At 32.8% G+C, this 21,612-nt stretch overlaps 2 protein-coding genes across 4 annotated transcripts in view; one reads left to right on the top strand and one right to left on the bottom strand.

The window, feature by feature from the left end:
• The window catches only part of LOC126778176 (large neutral amino acids transporter small subunit 1), a 39,106-nt gene extending 31,061 nt beyond the window's left edge, over positions 1–8,045 (top strand). Inside the window, exons 6-13 of the mRNA XM_050501627.1 lie at positions 2,401–2,494; positions 2,680–2,821; positions 3,150–3,280; positions 3,775–3,943; positions 4,224–4,317; positions 5,629–5,787; positions 5,949–6,004; positions 6,710–8,045. Of these exons, the coding sequence (XP_050357584.1) occupies positions 2,401–2,494; positions 2,680–2,821; positions 3,150–3,280; positions 3,775–3,943; positions 4,224–4,317; positions 5,629–5,787; positions 5,949–6,004; positions 6,710–6,712 (848 nt within the window). The 3' untranslated portion in view covers positions 6,713–8,045. The remainder of the gene's footprint in view (positions 1–2,400; positions 2,495–2,679; positions 2,822–3,149; positions 3,281–3,774; positions 3,944–4,223; positions 4,318–5,628; positions 5,788–5,948; positions 6,005–6,709) is intronic.
• A 3,648-nt stretch (positions 8,046–11,693) lies between these two features.
• Positions 11,694–21,339, bottom strand: LOC126778128 (zinc finger protein on ecdysone puffs). Of its 3 annotated transcripts, none has more exons than XM_050501532.1 (11): positions 21,141–21,339; positions 20,371–20,672; positions 19,859–20,019; positions 19,061–19,298; positions 18,081–18,348; positions 17,370–17,494; positions 16,966–17,132; positions 16,719–16,884; positions 16,465–16,603; positions 15,582–15,725; positions 11,694–15,170 (listed from the first exon to the last, which is right to left on the bottom strand). In XM_050501532.1, exons 2-11 carry the CDS (start codon positions 20,665–20,667, stop codon positions 15,028–15,030), a joined length of 1,848 nt encoding a protein of 615 aa, XP_050357489.1. In that variant the 5' UTR covers positions 20,668–20,672; positions 21,141–21,339; the 3' UTR covers positions 11,694–15,027. The 3 variants fall into 3 exon arrangements, with proteins under 3 accessions (XP_050357489.1, XP_050357490.1, XP_050357491.1); XM_050501533.1 differs by having other exon boundaries at positions 15,582–15,722; XM_050501534.1 differs by lacking the exons at positions 19,859–20,019; positions 21,141–21,339 and having other exon boundaries at positions 20,371–20,667.
• Between the last annotated feature and the right edge of the window lie 273 nt (positions 21,340–21,612).

Genomic DNA, 21,612 nt, shown 5'->3' with positions numbered 1-21,612 from the left:
AAATATCAAGTCTTAATTGTATAATAAGAAGGAAAAAACTTCGTTAGCTCGGTGTCAACTGCACGCGCTCGCTATCAATGGCTCGGGATAAATCTATTTACTCCATAAATTGCTCTACACGCCGGGCAGTAATATTGAATTGACGTAACATACACACAATAACGAGGGACGAGATAAAAATAGCTTGATATGTACACTTGTTTCGTATTAAAATATAAGTTGAATCGAATGTGTTCAATGAATAAAATATCCATGAAATAGTCAGATTTTATTATAATTTATTGGAATTGATCATGAACTTTTGAACGGCTATTGTTGAATTATAATAATAGTAATTTAATAAAATGAAATCAAATAATTATTTATTCAAGTAGGTGAATCATCGTATTGGATTAAATGTAAAGCCTTTTACGAATGTAGATTCTAACCGGAAAGAAACTCAGACTTTTTTCATCCTAATCACAGAATCAATTAAATAAGATTAAATTTATGCCTATACATGGAAATCATCAAATACTAACTTCAAGCTTTTTTATCATTTATTTATATAAATGATAAAAAAGCTTATGTTAAGTAACATGCCTTATGTATCTTAGCTTTTTTGACATGAGATTTGAATTTATTAAATGATATATGATAACAGTAAAAGAAGACTCCACTTACCATTCTTCTCCGTCTCTTAAGTGTTTTCTTCTTTAAAAGAGAAAGAAATATTGCTTTATTCTCCACGATGCTGCACGCTGTACCGCCAAATTATTTATATGTATTATATAAGCTTATCGTCTCGGCTTCGCTCCGATAGATAAGAAGAAAAATGTGTTTTGGATAGGATTAGCGTAAAATCTGTTCTTAGCGAGCGTCTACGTCGGTAAAAGGAGTAACTGTGACAAATTTCGAAGCAATCGGGCGTATATTTTAGGAAATATCATGATGAGCGGTATTTTGCTTATAGATAAAGAGATGTCTTATGGTTCTTCCAAACACATGAACATTTTTGCTTTTTAATTTCAAAATTGAATCAAGTGTTATTTAGTTTCTGTTATTTTATTTCTGTTTGGAAAATAAATATCATAAATATAATTTGCAACGGAAAATTTGGCAATTCATAATTTAAAATCGATGTCTAGAAACATCTAAATTATCTTAAATATCAATTTGTATTTCCTTATCTCTCGGAAGGCGTTGGCGGTCGAACGGACAGACGAGCTTATTAGAAGATTGCTGCAATCCGGTGCGCTCTGGTTACATTATTTAATTTTCATGTGAAAAGGCAAAACGTATGTCATCGTCCGTTCACATCAATATAACGTTATTCCAGCTTTGTTATATTATCACCTGAATACCTAAATGTGTTATTGTAAAACAAAGTTGTGTTGTTAGAAAACGCGAATTAAACTCATCTAAGCACCAATAAATTTTTATGTGCTTAATATGTGTTTATAATTCATCTCGTGCTCGATAGCAAAGGAAATTATCGTTATGAAACTTGTATATAATGAATGAATATCTTTGTATCTACGACCTAACATTAGAGTAGCGTGGCTTAACACAATATTATCAATACAAGAGGTGTAACTCAGCTGTGAGATATTTACAAGCTGTTACTTTTATTTACTTTGCACTCATTTTACAATAGCTGCTTAAAGTAATATACTACACCAATGTATGCGTGTGTGTCAAATTCATTCATTACGTTCTAAAAGCAGGTTTTGAAGGATTTACTTGTAATCATTTATTTTAAAAACTTTGATATGATTATTTATTTATTTATTTATTTAGTGTACAGGAAACAAACAGTGAAATAATTACAATAAAATAAAAAATATAAAACAATTCATAAACCAAAACAGTTTCCATTTATAAATTAATCATAAGTAATTACAAAACAAGACATTTTTTATATTTAATAGGTGCATGAAATTATATAATTTTGGGGGTCCTGGTCTCCTCGGTAAGTCGTATATACGTGTCAAAGCGTATATACGACATGAGATGATTTCACTTTGACCAAGTTATTACTGAATGGTGTCAATCTTTGGAATGATATATCCTTCTGCTTTACCCGTTAACTGTGTGATTCTTAATACTTGACCACTTTTGTTTATTTTACAAATAATCCAATACTTAGAGGAACCTTTATCAATTTCACTGAGATATACAACATAAGGCGATAACTACTTCTCAAAGTAGAAGTAACAGTCGATAAATGTTCCACTCTTGGGCTAAGGCCTCTTCTTCCATTTGAGGAGAAGGTTTTGAAGCTTATTCCACCACTCTGCTCCAATGCGGGTTGTTAAAAAACACATGTGGCAGAATTTCAGTGAATTAAACATGTGTCTATGTCTAACTACGTCTCGCTCACACTATTCAGTAAATCCAATCAAGATGTTTAATTTTCAGGAAAAGTGGAACATTTTACGTTTGAAGGTACAACGAGCGACGTAACATCAATAGCGTTGTCTTTTTACTCCGGCCTCTTCGCATACAACGGATGGTATGTTTTTGTAGTTATTTATATCATCTTTATTTAGTTACAATACTTCTTTCGTTTGCTATTTAAATAATGATTTTTCATTTTCATTTTCGTATTCAAATTTCGTATATAAAGATAAATATACAATTGGTACCTTACAATTGTATCAAATTATAAGTTTACCTTCCCTTTTTGACTTTTGACAGGAACTACTTGAACTTTATTATTGAAGAGTTGAAGGATCCAGTTCGCAACCTGCCTCGTGCTATTGCTATCTCTTGCACGCTTGTCACCGTTGTCTACACATTCACCAACGTCGCTTTCTACACCACTCTCTCTCCCACTGAGGTTAGTACTTTAACGTTAAACACACACACAGAGATAGCCAACGCTTTCTTGTCAACATATTCCACACTTACACAGTGACCTCGAGACGAGGGCTTGCAACATCACGTTGACAGACAGGACGATAGTTTCACCATTCTGACAACGTCCTAGATCGAGTTACGTTCTTACAAAAGACATACTTAGTCTTTTCGTCTCATGAGTCGCAGTACTTGACCACAGACCGCTTTCAAGTCCAGTACGGTTGATATACAATTCAGACAAAAAACACACATATACAAATATTCTTGTAGTATGCAATAAATATTCAACGGTCTTGGCATATTTTTAGGTGTTAGGTTCAGCTGCTGTGGCCGTGACATTCGCGGAACGTCTCTTCGGTTGGTTTGCTCTCTCCATACCGCTCTTCGTAGCAGCTTCTACTTTCGGTGCTGTCAACGGCGTATTACTCACATCATCAAGGTAAGCCAATATGATTATGTCAACTTTATTTAGGTTTTGTAATTGTCCAAGTTCTTAAAATATATTTTCGTGTTTGATATATTTCGTGTTATATCTTGATGAATATTAAAGCGTTCTCATTCTGAGCGTAGACCGAGAAGCACAACTTTCTATCCTCATTGTGTCTAGTTAATCAACAAATTAATAAAGGAATAACCTTTGTCGGATTAATATATTAATGTAGGCATAAACTTAGACTTAATTTTTGTTTAAACGAAGACATCGATGCTAATCTAACCAGCCCTATCTTCTCTTCTAGATTTCATTGTTTCTCAAAATGTGTATCGTAATTATAAGCAGGGATAATTTCGTAACGTAAATATTATATATCTATATCTCTGAAATCGAGTTATGTCTAAACTAAATATCTGTTACGGAGGCACCTCACCTAAAGTCCACCGCATCGAAAGTCAAAAGTGTACGAGCCGAGTGTACGGAGCGCGCGTGTCCGGCAGGCTGTTCTACGCGGGCGCGGCGCAGGGGCAGCTGCCGGGCGCGCTCACCATGGTGACGCCGCGCGCCACGCCCGCGCCCGCCGTGCTCGCCGTGGCGCTGCTGTCGCTGCTCTACCTCACCGTCTCCGACATCTACGCGCTCATCAACTACGTGGGCTTCGCCACCTGGGTGAGGCGCGCCCGCTTCTATGACTGCCGTGCATCCTTCCGATCTAGATGAGAGGATCGTAGAGTAAATAACAAGAAATCGTTGTGTTCCACTAGAATCGATTGCCTTCTTGTCATTACTATTGATATCAAATTGCAACCAAACGGCAGTACGGAATACTTGGTATTGCTGTGTTCCGGTTTATAGATGAGAGCCAGTGTAAAAGCAGTCACAATGGACGTAACCTATTAGACTCCTTAAGATAATAGTAAGATATAATGAAATTTTTACCTTACTACAGCTAAGCATAGGAGCCGCCGTACTTTGCCTGCCAGTTCTCAGATACACTCAGCCGAATCTTGAGAGACCCATTAGAGTCAACTTATTCTTCCCAGGTAAGAAACTATTAAAACACTATTTACTAATAGAAAATTATAGAAAATTAAAATGTCTTAATATAGCATTGAATTCTGATCACCGAGTTTCTTTCTCCGGTTCTTCTCAAGGTATTTCTTTTCCGACCCGGTGATAGTTCCTAATTTGTCTATCAATAAGTAATGCTTCCGTGATGAATAAAGTATTTTTTTTAAGATAAATGAAATGTGGCCTAAATCAGTACCTAGTACCACTCCACACAACCCTCCCTTATTCGACACTCGCCTCATTTCTTAGTGCATCATAAAGTTAACAAGTTATCGTATTTTAATAAATCAGGACCGAGATGACCCAAAGGTTCAGTTTATAGACATTTAGTCCTCAAAAAAGACAATACAGTCACTTACATGCGAAATGTTTACAATTTTAAAGAAAATATTATGTAGGTAGCTCGTCGTTCTTGTAATATCAATAATTTTGTGAGAGTAATACAATAGTATGTATTTTACTGGTGGTAGAGCTTTGTGCAAGCTCGTCTGGGTAGGTACCACCCACTCATCAGATATTCTACCGCAAAACAGCAGTACTTGTTATTGTTGTGTTCCGGTTTGAAGGGTGAGTGAGCCAGTGTAATTACAGGCACAAGGGACATAAAATCTTAGTTCCCAAGGTTGGTGGCGCATTGGCTGTATAAGAGATGGTTGACATTTCTTACAATGCCAATGTCTAAGGGCGTTTGGTGACCACTTCCCATCAGGTGGCCCTTATGCTCGTCCGCCTACCTATTCTATAAAAAAAAAAAAATTTTATATAATATTAATCTAATTATTAAAAAAAAAATATGTAGTATCGTTACGAGTATAAACAAAAGAAAATAATAATTAAAGTGGTAAACAACACGTTGGTAGTAGGTGTGTACATATCAGGTTAGAACGTAAATCCTAACCGAAGAGCGCAAAAAATCACGATCAGTTAAATCTATACCATTCAACAAATAAGCAAACACAGAACAAAAAATTAAGAAAACCTTACTCTCTTAAACTCTGTTACACTGTGTGTTTTTTAATACAAGCTCTGCTTGGTGCTACGTGATACGGTAGCATGCGAAAAAGCACGTTAAGACGGAAAGGGTACTGGTTTTTTAGTCGGTATTTCGATGTTCGCGGCGCACTCGGCGCCTTCGACACCGGCGAGCCCCATCCCCCCACAGTTCCCGTGGGGAAAAAAAATGGTGCTACGTGATATTTCCTTAGACGAAGGATGACTAATTGGTAACAAACAATTGTTTTGGGACAATAAAGTTCAATAAACAAATCTCTAAATTTTTCCAGTGATCTACATAATCTGCACGATCTTGGTGATCGCTTTCCCTGCTGTAGCGTCTCCAGCTGAAACAGGCGTTGGCTGTCTCATGATCTTGACAGCTGTGCCGGTGTATCTGTTGCTGCTGGAACCCAGGACGAGGCTGAAAGGACTGGGCCCCGTTACTGGTAAGCCAAAGCAATTGTGCATTTTTTTTTCTTTTTGATCAATTTGTTAAATTACATAAATATATCATTAAAAGTTATGTTAAGCCCGATAGAATATTGGCTAGGCTGTATGTGTAATTCCGAAAATATTTTTTATATTATCTAATAAATGAAATTTTCAGATGCTGCGACACGCTTGATACAAAAACTAACTTTGTCCGTTCGACCAAAAACTAAGGTTCGTACTATTAAAAAGATTACTAACAATAATTACGTAAAAATGTAGTTAGCATTTTTTAGTAATAATGTCCTCCAGACCGATTTCGGCCACGGCAGCCGAAATCTCAAGAGAGATTAGCCAACTGCGCAGGATATATTATAATGCACAAGTGTGTGCACAGGTGCACTTTCTATTCACTAACTCTCATAATCCGATGGGACGGCTTTACGTGCTTGCTGAGGCACGGGAGGGAACACACTTCCAACTTCCAGACTCCGGGCTGCTACTGAGAATTGTCTGACAGAAAAACGTAATAACTTTTTATTGGCCCGACGACCTAGGAATTGAACCCATGACCTCCAGGTCTGCGGCCTTACATCAAGCCACTGGACCAACGAGGCAGTCACCTACATAGATAATTTATGTTATATTAATTCAAGGTCAAAGATGTTGATTTATTTTTACACCTGCCACCGGAAACAATAACAAATATTTATAATATTTGCTTGAATTTCAAAATTTATTTAAAAAAAAAATTTCATTGTATTTATGATACTTACTTATATACCTACATAATTTAAGTTAAAATTATCGAAACGAAATAAAATATTAATAAATAATTTGTTTTGTTTTACCTTTACGTTTTGTACCATTTGGTTTCTTATTTTATATTTAATCTGTTACTATTTACTAATGGTAACAAATGCTTATACTTGTTTTCAGTGAACAAAACGCAGAGGACCAACGGATTATGCCCAGACATATCCGAAACGAAAATTCATGCAGTATTTAGTTTAGATGTTATTTCATGTTAGATACTTTTTGTATATCTAATACTCGGTTTCAAAGATGTTGTATACATACATATTGTGTATTGTGTGTTAAGAGCATTTAGGCATGCTTTTATTAGAGTTTAACTCGACAGTAGACATGGATATTTCTTTTTAATTTGACACATAAATCTAATGCTTCCGCAATTCAGCTGTAAAAGTTAAATAAATTTTATTGAATAAACAAATAGGCAAATTGTTATAATATAAAACCTATAATTATTGAACAAATATAAACGCAAAGACAACCTTTTTAGATTATACTTTTTTTTTAATTTAATAAATGTGTCTACTGCTATATGACTTGTCTTGTAAAGTGTTCCAAAAACTATATCTTATAACAAATATCATAAGTAATAGACACTCTCTCTATGACGAGAAGTTAAAATAAGACAAAAATAAAAAGAATTTATACAACTGTAATCTAATATTATCTGTAATCATAAAACTGTTGTAAACTTTTTTTTAAATCATTTTATATAAAAAAAGCTTTTTCTAATGAGTTTTCTACTTAGGTATTATGAAAAAGTAAAGCTAATATTTTTTTAAATCATTCTTTCTTTGTATTCAAATCCTATCAAAGACAATATTTCTTAAAATCTAAGGCAAGTAGCTTTTTTATGTAGTTAGATTATATACGTTGTTTACATGCGTATAGGTGTTAAAACTTTGAGCAAAAAAATTATTTAAAAAAAAACGATATGCACAAATCGTGTTATAATTTTTTTTTGACAAATAGGCTGTGTTTTTTGTAGTCATTTCCAAAGAAATTCGATTATCGTGTATCAACATATTTTGTTATTTATTTCTTAAGTAGCTACATTTTTGTGTAATTTTCTTTGTGTTCGCTTTTTTGTATATAAAAATTCATACTCGAACATTCCAATTTTAACTGCCAATATTCGAATTATAAAATGTACTTTTTTTAGTTTTTATGGCTTTAAAATACATAACGTGCTAAAGCTGTAAATAGTTGTAATTAGATTTTTTTTTGTAATAATAATTTCCACATAACGAATGTAGTCGTGTATTGCATTTATTTGCTCATTTTAAAATAATGAATTTGTTAAACGTCATTAATATATAAAATAATTATTTTGTTAATACAATATAATGTGACAACAAATAAATTATTATAGGAATGTCTAAAGAAACCGTTGTGTGTCGTTGTTTCTGTTACGCGCTCTGCGTTATATTACAGACGCAATATGACAATAATAAATTATTCAATAAAACTTGGTTTTTTTATTTTTTTACTACATTGTTAGTTTTATCATATCTCAACTATGTATATAACATATCAATCTAAGATTTAATAATATATCTGTATTCAAATTACGAAAAACGACTATATCTTTTAACATGAAAACAATCTAAAAAAAATGGTTATTTACACAATTTTTAGCAGTTATTTATTTTCTTTAAACAATTAGAAATCATAGAAATATATAAGCGAAACAAACTCTGCTTCCGTAATTGTTCCCTGTTTGCTTCAAAGATCATTTCAAGATATTTTTATTAACATCATTATATTAAATAATATAACTACAAGGGAACCATCGGCTTATTTTTTTAAATATACATATTTTTTAACGATTTTTTTACAGAATTGATGCACGTAATCATTTGTGTCTTCATCCGGGAAAATGTATATAGAAGTGTATAAATAAAAGATTTTATTTAAATTGCCAACATGGCGCTACTTTAGCCAAAGGGTATAATTTACATGAAATTGTATATCCTTACTAATTTTGATTTAAAAATATCGCCTTTTAATGTGGATGTCTAACTTTCTCACTATAGTACAGTTTTACTATCGAGGATTACATCGTTTCTTCAATGTTGCGTCATCGAAATTACATACATTTTGAGGACCAACTTTTGTGCGCAAAAATATAATTCCCCGTACTTTCATCTATTGTCAATGCATGATTTTGACTTTTGACGTTGTCATTGTCAACTGTCGTCACGCCTGTGTTGTGACTTGAGATAAGCTGTTTATTTTTATCATAACATTTTCAATTATTTTATAAATAATAATGGTGAAATTTGGAAAAAGTAAGCTTAAAGCGCTTAATAAACTTGCTAAAAAGCAGAATAGCAGCCTAAGTAATGCCACGAACAAGGTGTTAAAGAAGAAACTCAACGCAGAGAAAAAGGTAACATTTCAGAAGGAAGTGCTTTTAAAAGAAACAGCAAAAAGTGAATCTCTTGTCCAAAATATATCGAAGACAGATATTGTTTTAAAAAATCTATTTAAAAAACCTGAAAAATCGAAGAAAAAACCCGTAGAAACTCAAATAAAAAAACCGAAGTTAAAACCAGTCGAGAAACAGAAGAAAAGACAGAAGACTCAAATCAATGACACTAAATTACTATTAAACTTGATGAAGAAGAGTTGACCGTATTAATAAATAATTATAAGATTTAAAAACTGTTAATATATATTTCAAAATATATTCGATTACTATTTACTTATTTAACTCCTCTGTTATATAATATGTAAATTCATTTTATTACATGAATTTTAGAAATACACAGTTAACTTCTCCTTTGTTGTGAAATTACCTTTACATACACAGAGAGCCGAGATGGCCTAGTGGATAGAACGCTTGAATCTTACCGACGATCGTGGGTTCAAACCCGGGCAAGCACCACTGAATTTGCATGTGCTTAATTTTTGATTATAATTAATTTCGTGCTTGACAGTGAAGGAAAACATTGTGAGAAAACCTGTATGTGTCTAATTTCATTGAAATTATGCCACATGTGCATTCTATCAACCCGCAATGAAGCAGCGTGGTGGAATAAGCTCCAAACCTCCTCCTCAAAAAGGAGGAGGCCTTAGCCCAGCTGTGGGACATTCACAGGCTGTTACTTACTTATACACTTTTTTGCAACAAATTATTGTTTCTTTGTTTGTCTCAAATGAGCTGGGCTACTGTGACCACAACAATTGCCTAGCATAAAGTTTTTAGTAAATAAACCAAAAAAAGCAAAACCGAAATAAACTCATTTTATATAATTATATGGACTGTTCGATTTTATTGGTAAATTACTTGTAAAAAAGTAATAGTAAATGTAACTTAAGCTTTAACGAAGATAATTTAAAACAATATATATATATATATTTATATATATATAATGTAGCAAATAGAGCTTTAGTAGTTGTATATCAATGGTCAATCTTTTATTAAAGTTATAAAAAATCAATTACAACTCACATGAAAGATTTTTTTTAATATCATTGCAAACATTTATTATATACTGATATATAATAAATGTTTTTATTAAAAATGCAATGTTTGTTTGGTCAAATCTTGGAAACTGAATTAGAACCATATCCATTTCTATACAGTTGAAATTTTAATGTTGGTTCAGCTCTGATGAAAATGCATTTCTACAGTAGGCGTGAGCTACACGCGGGATTAACTTAAAGGAACTTCTTACCAATCAAAAAACAAATTTTGTAAATTTCGAATAAGTTGTTATAGAAATTAGTTTTTGTGTATTAAATTAGACAACTTTGATTGAGGTTATAAAAATAATACAACATGTCCTGCAGTCACAGTTTATTGGTATAAGATTGATGATACAAGAAAGAAGATGAGAAAGATTTAAAAAGAGTAATGTTTTATTACAATCAAAACTTTTACTGTTATTATAACTTCCTACTTCATTATTTAATGTTCAACTACATTATTATAAATATCGGAAGATGAGATTATGTTTTAATAAAATTTCAACTGAATGAAATATTTTGTTGCAGTTGTTCGTTAACACTTATTTAACTGCAATCTATTTGAAAAGATGAAAAATAATATTAATTTATTATGTACTATTTGGCAAAAAATATGGAAAAAAAAAACAAAGAAATTTTGAAAGACGAATCAGAAATATCTAAAAGATACTTGTGTGTTGATTTAAGCTTATTTACTTAAAAGAACAAATAAATAAAATCCTTATGACTACGGAAATTGTTTCTAAAAGCCTACTTGAATAAATATGATTTTTTTGAATACATCACTATTTATATCCAATTTCACTCATACAAAATACAGCCTTGTTTTTTATGATAATAATTGTCTTATCGACATATTTTCTGTTTAGTTTTAAAACGTGATTGTTTGTCGGTTGTTGAGAAATTTCCAGACACATTTTATTTAAGACATCAAAATTCAGTAATTTAAAATTCCACACAATTGGCATTCTACTAAGTCTAGTATGATAATCCTTTAAAAGAGAATATTTTATGACACAATATTTTTGTGCATGTTTTAAAATTTATTTTTAATAGTTTTCTTTTACATGTTTTACAATTATGTGCTTATTGATATAAACTCATAGCCATTTAGGAAATAATTTAATGATACATGATAGATGTTTAATATAAATGGTAGATTTTTTCATTTATAAAAATATTTTTTATAATAACGAATTAAAATTGAGCTATAAAACAATGTAGGCAATATAAATTAGGAGTCTTTTTCTTAGCATGGGTATGTATGGGTGTCTTTTTAGAGATAAAGTTTAAACAATTGATTAAAATATTGAGAATAATAATGAATCGATATTGATTGATTCGATCCATATTTATTAATATTTTACAATAAATATAAGACATTTGAGAAAATCTCTCATAGGGTTCTCTTTGGCATTTCAACCCAACATATTAATAAAAGGATATTTTCAATGCATAGTGACAATAGCTAAATTTGAATACATTTTTTATCTGTCACTTATATAATCTTCATATTGTTCGTGCAATCCCAAGATCAAAAAATGACATAAAACAGCACAATTGTTTTGTAAATTTATAAGTAAAAAATTAACAAAATAAAAGAACTCACAATGTGTATAATGTATAATATAATTGCATAACACAATCAATTAAATGAAATTGGGATTAATTATTATCCACACTAAATTATACAATATATGTATATAGATATATAGTACTCTTCCAAACTTGCCCTTTCCAATTATAAAAATCATTAATGTTTGATGATACGTTGTTTCTTAACATTCAACAACAAACTCATGAAATTGGAAGTATAGTTATCAATAATTCAGACATTTTTATTGTATTTATAGTTTACAACAAATAATAATAACGGACAAACATTTTGCCAATTGCCGTTTTAATGACGTAGTAGTCGTGCGGGGCGCGAGGGACAGAGTAACATCGTACTACCGCGCGATTGGTCGACTTGCCTTTCGACAAATGTCAAAATATTTGCCACAATACCTAAGCTAATTTGTTAAGACTTAAAACTTGCTATACTTTTTAATTTCACACATTAGAATGGTACAGCAATACTATAAATCCTGACAAATCGGTTTAGTTTAGCGATCGCAAAACACAATCCTTGCTCACACTAAATTCTTCTGACGGATATAATGTACCTATCATTATTATTTACCATGCAAAAAGACTATTTTTAAAAATAGCAAGCGCTATTTACTAAACTCTTACATTACACTACTTTTATATACCTGCATGCTATATATTTCCTAGTAAATAACTAAACCTCAAGCTTTGACAGTAATAAAAACTTTAATAGCCCTTGCGATGCAAGATCATCCAGCTGAGAGATGTCTTGCAATAGATTTAAATATTGAAATAGAAATAGTGAATTCCATTATCCAAAATAGGAAAATAAAATCAAGCACACTAAGGGTATGTACGGACTATGCGGATAGCCGGAGTGCGGTTAACCGTCCGGTTAACCGCAATCAAAAAAATGTATGAAAAATTAATATTTATACGGACTGTCATGCGGCAAATATCTGAAAAAAAATGTTTTATTACAGGTCTGGATCTTCAAAAAAGGTGGAGAAACATTCGCGACGCTTTTGTAAAGGCCCATAAAGCAAAAGAAAGCAAGAGTGGGTCTGCAGCAAAAAAGAAGGTCCCATATGTATTCTATGATAATCTTTTATTTATAAAAGATACAGTAACGGTTAACCGCACAGATGGTAATGTTACAGGAAATGACGATGAAAACACGAGTATACAGACAGAAGTCAATGTTCCGTCAATGTCTTCATTGCCGCCAAAAAGACGTAAGAAAAACAACGATGATAATGAAGTCGGTGCAAAGTTAGTTGGAGTGTTGAGTAAAAATTTAGAAAGAAAGAATATGGATGATGACGACGATCGCCTTTTTTTCTTGTCATTGGTAAAGGAATTTAAGAAAATACCTGAGCACATGCAAATGCAGACAAAGTTAGATATTTTAAAAGTAAAAAAGGATGCACAGCAGTTCTGTGATTATTCAAACGCGTCATGAAGTTTTTCAAGGGCTAATAATACCTATCGTGGATATCAAACGGCACATTATTCAAGAAATAATCCTCACACTGAGCTTATGCAATCATTGGACGTTGGACGACCACCTTCTCAAAATTTTGAGGTACAATCGCCATTATCAACTCAGTCACCAGTCTCAGAACAGTGAACACTCGTCTTATATTGAACTTTTTAATTCTATTAATGATACTGAGGATGAATAAATAAATAACAAATTAAATATAAATTATTTTATTTCACTTACCTTAGCACTATCGTTAACTTTAATTCCGGCTTAATGCTATTCCGAAACTGTGTATCTTGCTTTGTTATACAGGTTCTCAGAATGCTTAAAAGTTCTTCAAATGATTTTAGACTTATTCTAGTGTATCGAAAAACTTGTCTTCATACTTTTTGAGCTCTCCGAAAAATATTTCAAAATGTTTAGTCTCATCTCGAGTTTGCAAATAAGGATGAACCCAGTACCTTTTTCTTTGTTTCTTTTTCTTTATATAGCGCAAGTAAATATAATAAATAGCTGCGACTTCTTCAGCGTCCATCTTCGAAATGGTTCGATGAAACCGCAACGTTATCCTATCCGCACTTTCCGGTTGCGGTTACGGCTAGCCGCCGCCCGGTTAACCGCGTCCTGCGGCTAACCGGACGGTTGACCGCATTCCGACTATCCGCATAGTGCGTACATACCCTAAGAACCACTTAATAAAAGTTATATAATGAGTGAAGTTATACACCAATTTATTTTTTATTGACATTATGAAATTGTTTATTCAATTGAAGAAGACAGAAATTTGTGTAACAAAAACCGCCATAGAATTCTTTAGGAAGGATCCCCCTAATTACTTCACAATATTTTCTATTTTTAACTGCCATTATTATATTTGATTATTATCCCTACATGGAAATACATAATAATATAAGTCTAAGACTTTTAATATTTTATAAGATTGGATAAAAGACACTAATTATTTACTTTTAATATATGAAGCTACTACACAAAGAGAATCGTTTCCTACTACTAAACTCCAGTTTTCTGAAATGTTGATCAAAGATAGAGACCTATTTTATTCTAAATGATCACTGGCTAGTTGCAGGCCGATGAGGCAACAGTCGACTAACAAGTGTTTTAATTACCATCTTAGAAATGGCAGGTAGTCTTTCCAGATGAATGAGAATAATGAGAAGAATCATTTGTTCTACAAAAACATTTCTAATATAGACAAGATAGTTACCGCTGTTTTTATTTTAATAAAATATTAACATACATATGTACTTTTAAACATAAGATTGCGTAGTGTCATCATAATAAATAGCTCTGCTACAATATTATGTAGTCAATATCGCGGTCGAAGACAATTTAGACGCGATATCTGTACCGTTGGTGCATTAGTTCAATGCAAGAACTCAACAATTGCAATTAATATCAAAATGTTTTATAAAACTTCATCTCAGTCAGTTTTATGTATACAAAGTATATTTTGTAGATTGATCGTTATATCCTCGTGTTAGTATTGTATATGTTACAATAAAAACTTAAACTTTCTAAAGTTCTTCTAACTTATCAAGAATTTTAAGTGTAACATACATACATATCAATTTGTTACTTATGTTTTTTTTGGAATTTATTAGTTCTTGCAATGAGCTGACGTCAGATGAGTGAGTTTTAATGTAAAGTAATATAATAATGGTTAATGAACTTTCAAAACGAGAATCGCCATTTGGCGAATACTGTGCGATGTTTCATATCTGTATCGCTTGTATAACTTTGATAGTTTGTTGAAATATCGCCGTAGAGATCACTAGACTATGCCGTTACCTTATTATGATTTATAAAATGAATATGTGTAGAAGTGATATTACGGTCATTGTGTGAATGAAAATACAATAAACAACGTCCTCGTCTAGTAACGGCGGCGTCCTCTGCCACGTGCCGGTGGTGTAGGCTTCGGTTGACTGGCTGGTGGAGGAGTCGCTTTTACTTCTTCAGGCTCCGCAGCTTTTGGTTCTTCTTCGACTCGTGGTGCTTCTTCTTCTTCTGCAGGTTCTGAATATTTAAAGAATTATAATTGAATTAGAATAAAAACAACATTGTTTTTTTTTTTATAAAAATAACATATTTCCTATAAATAACAATTGGTTATGTATTTGCTGTACTCTATTGTCTGTACAACTAAAAGACATATCGATTCTTATTTACCTAAGAATTATTTACATCGAGGTCTTAGTGAGGTAACTACTGTACAAATCACTCCTGCATTGAATGGTGGTAGGAATGCTAGCAGCATATCCCCGTTGAATAGTAAAATTTATCTTCTGACAATATAGCATAGCACTTTAGCATTAAGTTAAGTCTTACTCAAACCATTCAGTTTTATTTTATTAAATATGTTTGGAGTGAATCCTGATAAAAGTATTACAATATTACAGCAGTAATTTGTAAATACAATATACTTACTTTCGTCTTCTCGTTTTTTCTCATCATAAAGTATCTCATCTACGGACTGCTCCCAGTCTTCGAGTTCATCAGCAGCAGGCAGATCTCCATCTTCATTGAATAAATTAGCTTCAACATCTGGCTTGGTTTCTGCTGGCTCTTCTGCTTTATGTTTAATTTGTGGTTTTAAATATTGTCCATAAAACTTGTTTGTATACTAACTCTGTACTCTATAGCCTATTCCAATTGGAGTATTTAAGTTAAACAAACCTTAGACTTACAAATTACATGCGATTTGCTAACAGTTCCTGCATTATGCACTACAAACAGTTCTTGATTAATTTACTTTCATTTATGACGCAGCACTATTCTACTTAATTAATTATTTCGCGGACATTGAAAATACAATTTTTTCGCAAATCCATAGTGAATATCATAGATTCAAGATCTCAACCGAGCCAATTCTGTGTCAAAGTTGTTTATTTCGGTTTACTCCTCTTGTAGTTGGAATAGGCTATAGCGAGTGTTTGATTGTATTACTCTTACTCAATTTGATATTGTTATATTTGTCTTGCATTTTATAGAGTTATATACCTCTTTAAATACTACTTTATACTTTTGCAAGGTATATATGTATATTGAATTAGAGATTAGAAATATATATATAAAACCCTCAATATTCTTAGTTTTTGAAGGTTTACGTATCAATAAGTCACCCTGGATCAATTTCAGGGGCCATTTTCAAGCGTACAACCTTATTAAGGCCATACAGGAGGCTTTATGATTGCGGCACAAGAACCTCGCTGCTAATGTATTGCCAGAAAACCAATAGCTTTTTTTAAGGCTCACCCTCAGAGGTGTAATCCAAAATTAATATAGGTATTTACATTAAAATATAGCTTACTTTTAACGGTACTTTCGTGTCCATTCTGTTCTTTTTGTTCCTCCTCTTCATCATCATGAGTTGTCTTGCGTCTCTTCCACGTACCAGAATCGTCATTATGTAGCGCTCGCTTACTACTCTCTGGGGTCGGCTGTATAGACTAAAAAAATTTAATATTTTAAATATATTTCGAACATCATTGATGATATTTTAAGTAGCTTTTAATGTGTGATAACGAATTATAGACGATAGTAAAAATAAGTGCCAGTAATTACTTGGTTGCCGCTCTTGTCGCCCAGCAGGCGCACGAAGAGCTGGTGGTGGCGCCACGTGCGCAAGTGCACCTCAGCCGTCTCGTCAGTGTCCAGCAGTTTGCGGCACAGCGTGCACTGCACGCAGCTGAAAGGCGACAGGAACGAGCGCCCCACGCCTCGCTCCGTGCTGCCGAATGGACACGGGCGGTATTTGAAATGTTACCAACAGAATAATATTTTACAATATTGTAAAACATTTATTACTAACCTGTAAACAGGTAACATTTCAGCAGTCATGTTGGTGATATCATCTCCCTCTTTGAAGTCCAGGATTGTGGTCTCGGTGTCAACACTCTCCTTTTTCACTTCTGGCTCCTGCTTCACTTCACCATCCTCTTGTTCTTGTTCCTTCTTAATTTCGGCTTCACCTTCCTCCTATTTTAAATAATCTTATTAACAGCTCATGTGAATATTTAGCCTAAAGGTTTACCGATATCTGATAGATTTTAAGTATGACAAGTACTACTACTTTTACATATACAATCTGCAGTAAGGAAAACACTGTAAGGAAACTTGTATGAGTCGCATGAAATAATGCCACATACATATCCCAGCTACCCACAGACAAGCAGCTTACAATAAGAGGACATAATGGAATGAAATCTAATTTACCTTCTTAATCTCAATTTCTTTCTCTGTTTCATCCTTGTCCTTATCCTGTCGCTCCCCACGCTTCCAACGTTGTCTATCATCACGGAGGTACATTTGCTCCATATTCAAGGTCGATATTATCATCACTGTAAAAAAAAGATGAAAGATTATAGTAGCTTTGGGCATATAGTTATATGATGTATTGAGGCTCTCCAGCTTCTATACCCCATTCGAAATTATAATGTGTCATCATTATAGTTATATTATGTCAAAAAGCCCCACGATTTTATTTTTAAATAACACTTATATTTTATTCATTTGTATAGGTAAACAAAAGTTCTCTTATTTGGCTCTTATGACAGTCCAATATGGCATATAGCCGAGATGGCCCAGTGGTGAGAATGTGTGAATCTTAATTGATGATTGTGGGTTCATGTGCTTAATTTGTGATGGTGAAGGAAATCTGCATGTGTCTAATTTCACTGAAATTCTGCCACATGTGTATTCCACCAACACGCATTTTAGCACCGTGGTGGAATAAGCTCCATACCTTCTCCTCAAAAAGGAAGAGGAGGCCTTAGCCCAGCAGTGGTACATTCACAGGCTGTTACTGTACTGTACTGACGATCATGGTTAAAATGTGATAGCTTTTTTCTACTTAGCCAGAACAACATGGCTATGATATCATATATCAGCATTAAGTATTTTATAAATATAAAATTTTTAAATTACCTTCCGGTTTCGGCTTAGAGATCACATCTTGCTTATCTTGCATATTCTTCAAATGTTCAGCAGTGAGACGATGTTCGTCTAGCTCAATCCTGGTGGGCATCTCCTTGTGACACGAGGTGCATGTGGGGTGCAGATACTTCTTGAGCTTGCGATGGCCGACCGTGGTGCGGTGGATGGCGCCGTCGGCCGCGTACATGTCGCACATGGCGCAGTAGAAGTCGCGCGGCGGCTGCTGCCCCGCTTTACGAGTGCGTTTCATTTCTCGGATCTGTTAATAATGAAATGGTATAAGAGTAGGAATGTTTATATATTCCATAGTAATTGTGCTTTGCAGAAATCAATGACAGGTATTGAAATAATTAATATATATTATATAAAAGATCAATTATAGAGAATAATACAATTCAACATTCGCTAGCAGATAAAAATCAATTAAAATCTTAAGTAATTTTTAAATATTGTTTTCATTTCCTTAAATTTATTCCATAAGTTAATTCATTTAGTCTTAATATTTTGTTACATTATATGGGTGATCTCCGATAGAAAGACATATTCCATGCAATTTTCTTATAGTTCTGTCATAATGATATTACATCAACTCAATATAAAAGTTGTATATTTTTTCTTCATTCCTCCTTTGGTATAGTAAAATATACACAGTAACATAATATCATTTTAAATGTTTAATATATTGGCTATATTGTGTGGTTTTCCTGATTTATAAAACATAAAATATTAATGTGAAGTACATTCGTCTGGATAATATTCTAAAATAAGTATTTGCCTTGATGTCTTGTTCTCTAAATATCTATTAATACTAGAAAAATATACCACCCGATTCATCCCCAGGACTTAAAACAAAACAATTTTATTAGACTTCAAACTAGAGCTATATTTGAATTGTTAGCATGTTCATTTTTTACAGTAGGGGCCACATTTTTATTAAAATTAAATATCAAGTATTTTAATATAAAACTAACCTTAAACTCCTGTCTCATGGTATCAGCAGTTAGAGCATAACTTTCTGCAGTTTTTTGCATCATAATAGCATGGGCTCGGCCACTCAGATGATTTTCAAATGACCTTCCATCCCACATACTCTTGTTACAAATGTGGCACTTCAATAGTTGAGGGTTGATGTCATCATAGCGGGTCTTTGGAGTATCTTTCTTGTCCTCTTCTGACTTTTCAGGCTTGTCAGAATCGTTGTTTTCCTCACTACAGATTACTTATTTAATTAAAATTATGTAATATATATATATATTGGTGTGTGTATACATTGTATTATTACTTATTTGTGTTACATAATAAATAAAAAAGTTTAAAAGCTGTAAAAAAATTTAAACGGCTATATTTTGCGTAAGATAGCAGAAGAACAGTTTAAATTCAAATAGAAATTTTACATTAATGATTTTAATCTTTAGAGATAAAAAAAACACAAACATTTCTAAGAGTCAGAATAATATTTTTATACAATTTTGTATAGATGCATGAAGCTTTAGACATGTTGTTAATAAGATATTTATAAAACAATTTCAACAGAACTTAACATAAACAGACAGGCTGTCTATGATGAAGACGACCTTGACAAATTTTCATCAATATGCTTTTGATTTATGTATGAATGACACATCCCCGGAATGAGGTTGGAAATTACTATGCCAATGCGGCTAGAGTTGCCGGTGAACGTAAGTTTTGCTGAAATAGCTAATTTATAGGATAGCCGTGGAATGGAAAAACGGTGATAGCACCGGAAGGAAACATCTGGGATTCCTTACCTGTCCTTAACAGGCTTAGCCTTTGAATCGGCTTCCTTTTTCGGGGAGTTCTTGTTTTGTTGTCTTGGCCCATCATTGGGCCTGAACGGCTTACGATTGTTGATACGCTCACCAGCACGATTGTAATTTCCCGTACGCCGGAAATTACCTTGATTGCCCATCTAGAGGGAATTGATATAGCAGTTGTTAGTATGAAGCTGCTAACCACAGTAGGCCTTATGAAGATAGGCTATAATATGATAATCGCACACAGAAATCCACATATAAGTCAATAGTTCACATTCCTGTTCAAAACTTGTAACTAGCACATTCAAAAATCGCCATTTTAGAAATATTATTATCTAAAAGTAGACATGTTATACTTAGACAAAACTACTATAATATTAATTTAAACCTTTTGATGTTATATTTTTATAATAATTTAATTATAAAATTGTAAATATGAAAGATCACAAACCAATATTATTGTATGCAACAACAAAGTGATTATTTCAATGAAATTAAGTACTCACCCTATTAGGTCCATAACCTCGGTCATACCGATTCATGTTAGGACCGAAATCACGGCGCATAGGCATGTCTAGTAAGGAAGGCACCGGATTTTGACGCGGTTGAAGAAGGTTGATAATGTTGCTGGCGAGAGCTAAAGTAGCTTCAGTAGGGCCACCACCCAATGGAAGCAGGTTCGGGAGGTCACCGCCCGGGCCCCCACCTTGCCAAGGTGAGACACCACCACGAAAATTCTTCGATCGATCGTTGCGTCCAAAATCCATGCGCCTACCACCTCCTTGAGGGCGACGGTTCGCCATTTTTTCTGCAATAACGATTGGGATGACGTAACGGGGAAAATTATTTTATTTTTACGTCTTAAGAACTTTAACAACTTATCAATAAATAGAATTGGAGAAATTATTGATTTTGATCTAATAAAGGCTATAGATAATTTTATTTTCTTCAAGCGGTAGGTTCATATGTACTATCAGTTATTTACTAACTTTCAAAAGTATGTAAAAACAAGTAATATAAGTATTGTGAAGAAAAGTAAAGGCTTGTGATTTAATTTCACAAACAAATAGTTTGTTAAGTCAATAATCGATTTAAAAAAAAAACATAATTGAATAAATCGAAAGAATATTATTATATCAAGGACGAAGATAATATATTATTCTATATAATAATTATTGTAATGTACAATAACGAGTAGATTTACTATTAAAAAGTTGTTATAATGCTTACGTAGCCCGGTCAAAAGCCTCATAACAAGCAAAAGATTATTACTCACCACAAAAACAGTGTTTGCAGCTATTGAATAATCTTAAAACAATTTGAATTTATAAATTCTTTAGCAGTTTTGTACAAAATTACAGGTTCAATAAAGTGTAAACAGCAAATGTATTGCAATTCACAAACGCGACACCGACTCAGCGAAAATATAAAATGGCCGATCGATTTACAGTTTTACCGTCGACAAGGAAAGCGACAGCCACCGGCGTCTTCGTTTTACATAGATTATAAATGTCATATGTATCATAGAGTACATAGTCCTAGTGACTATATGAAACAACAGCTTAGCTCTTGGTTGATTTATTCGAATGAACAATCAACTTGGAAAAAAATCTACTACTTATTTGGTGTTAAATAATAAATAAAAATAGAATATTTAAAAAATTCTAATAAATAAAACTACATACACAAAATTGGGAAAAAATATGCAGTTACATTAATGTTAAGCATTAATATAAATCTCCAAGAAC

The sequence above is a fragment of the Nymphalis io genome, chromosome 25 (genome assembly GCF_905147045.1).
Source record: "Nymphalis io chromosome 25, ilAglIoxx1.1, whole genome shotgun sequence".
Classification (NCBI taxonomy): Eukaryota; Metazoa; Arthropoda; class Insecta; order Lepidoptera; family Nymphalidae; genus Nymphalis; species Nymphalis io.
Note: the sequence above shows the minus strand (reverse complement) of the source record. Positions and strands in the feature narration are given on the sequence as shown.

Coding starts and splice junctions, on each gene's coding strand:
- LOC126778128 (XM_050501532.1), bottom strand. CDS start 20,667: ATGGCGAACCGTCGCCCTCAAGGAGGTGGTAGGCGCATGGATTTTGGA. Junction 19,299..19,858: donor GCTAAGCCTGTTAAGGACAG/GTAAGGAATCCC, acceptor AGTAATCTGTAG/TGAGGAAAACAACGATTCTG. Junction 16,604..16,718: donor GCGACAAGAGCGGCAACCAA/GTAATTACTGGC, acceptor AAATTTTTTTAG/TCTATACAGCCGACCCCAGA.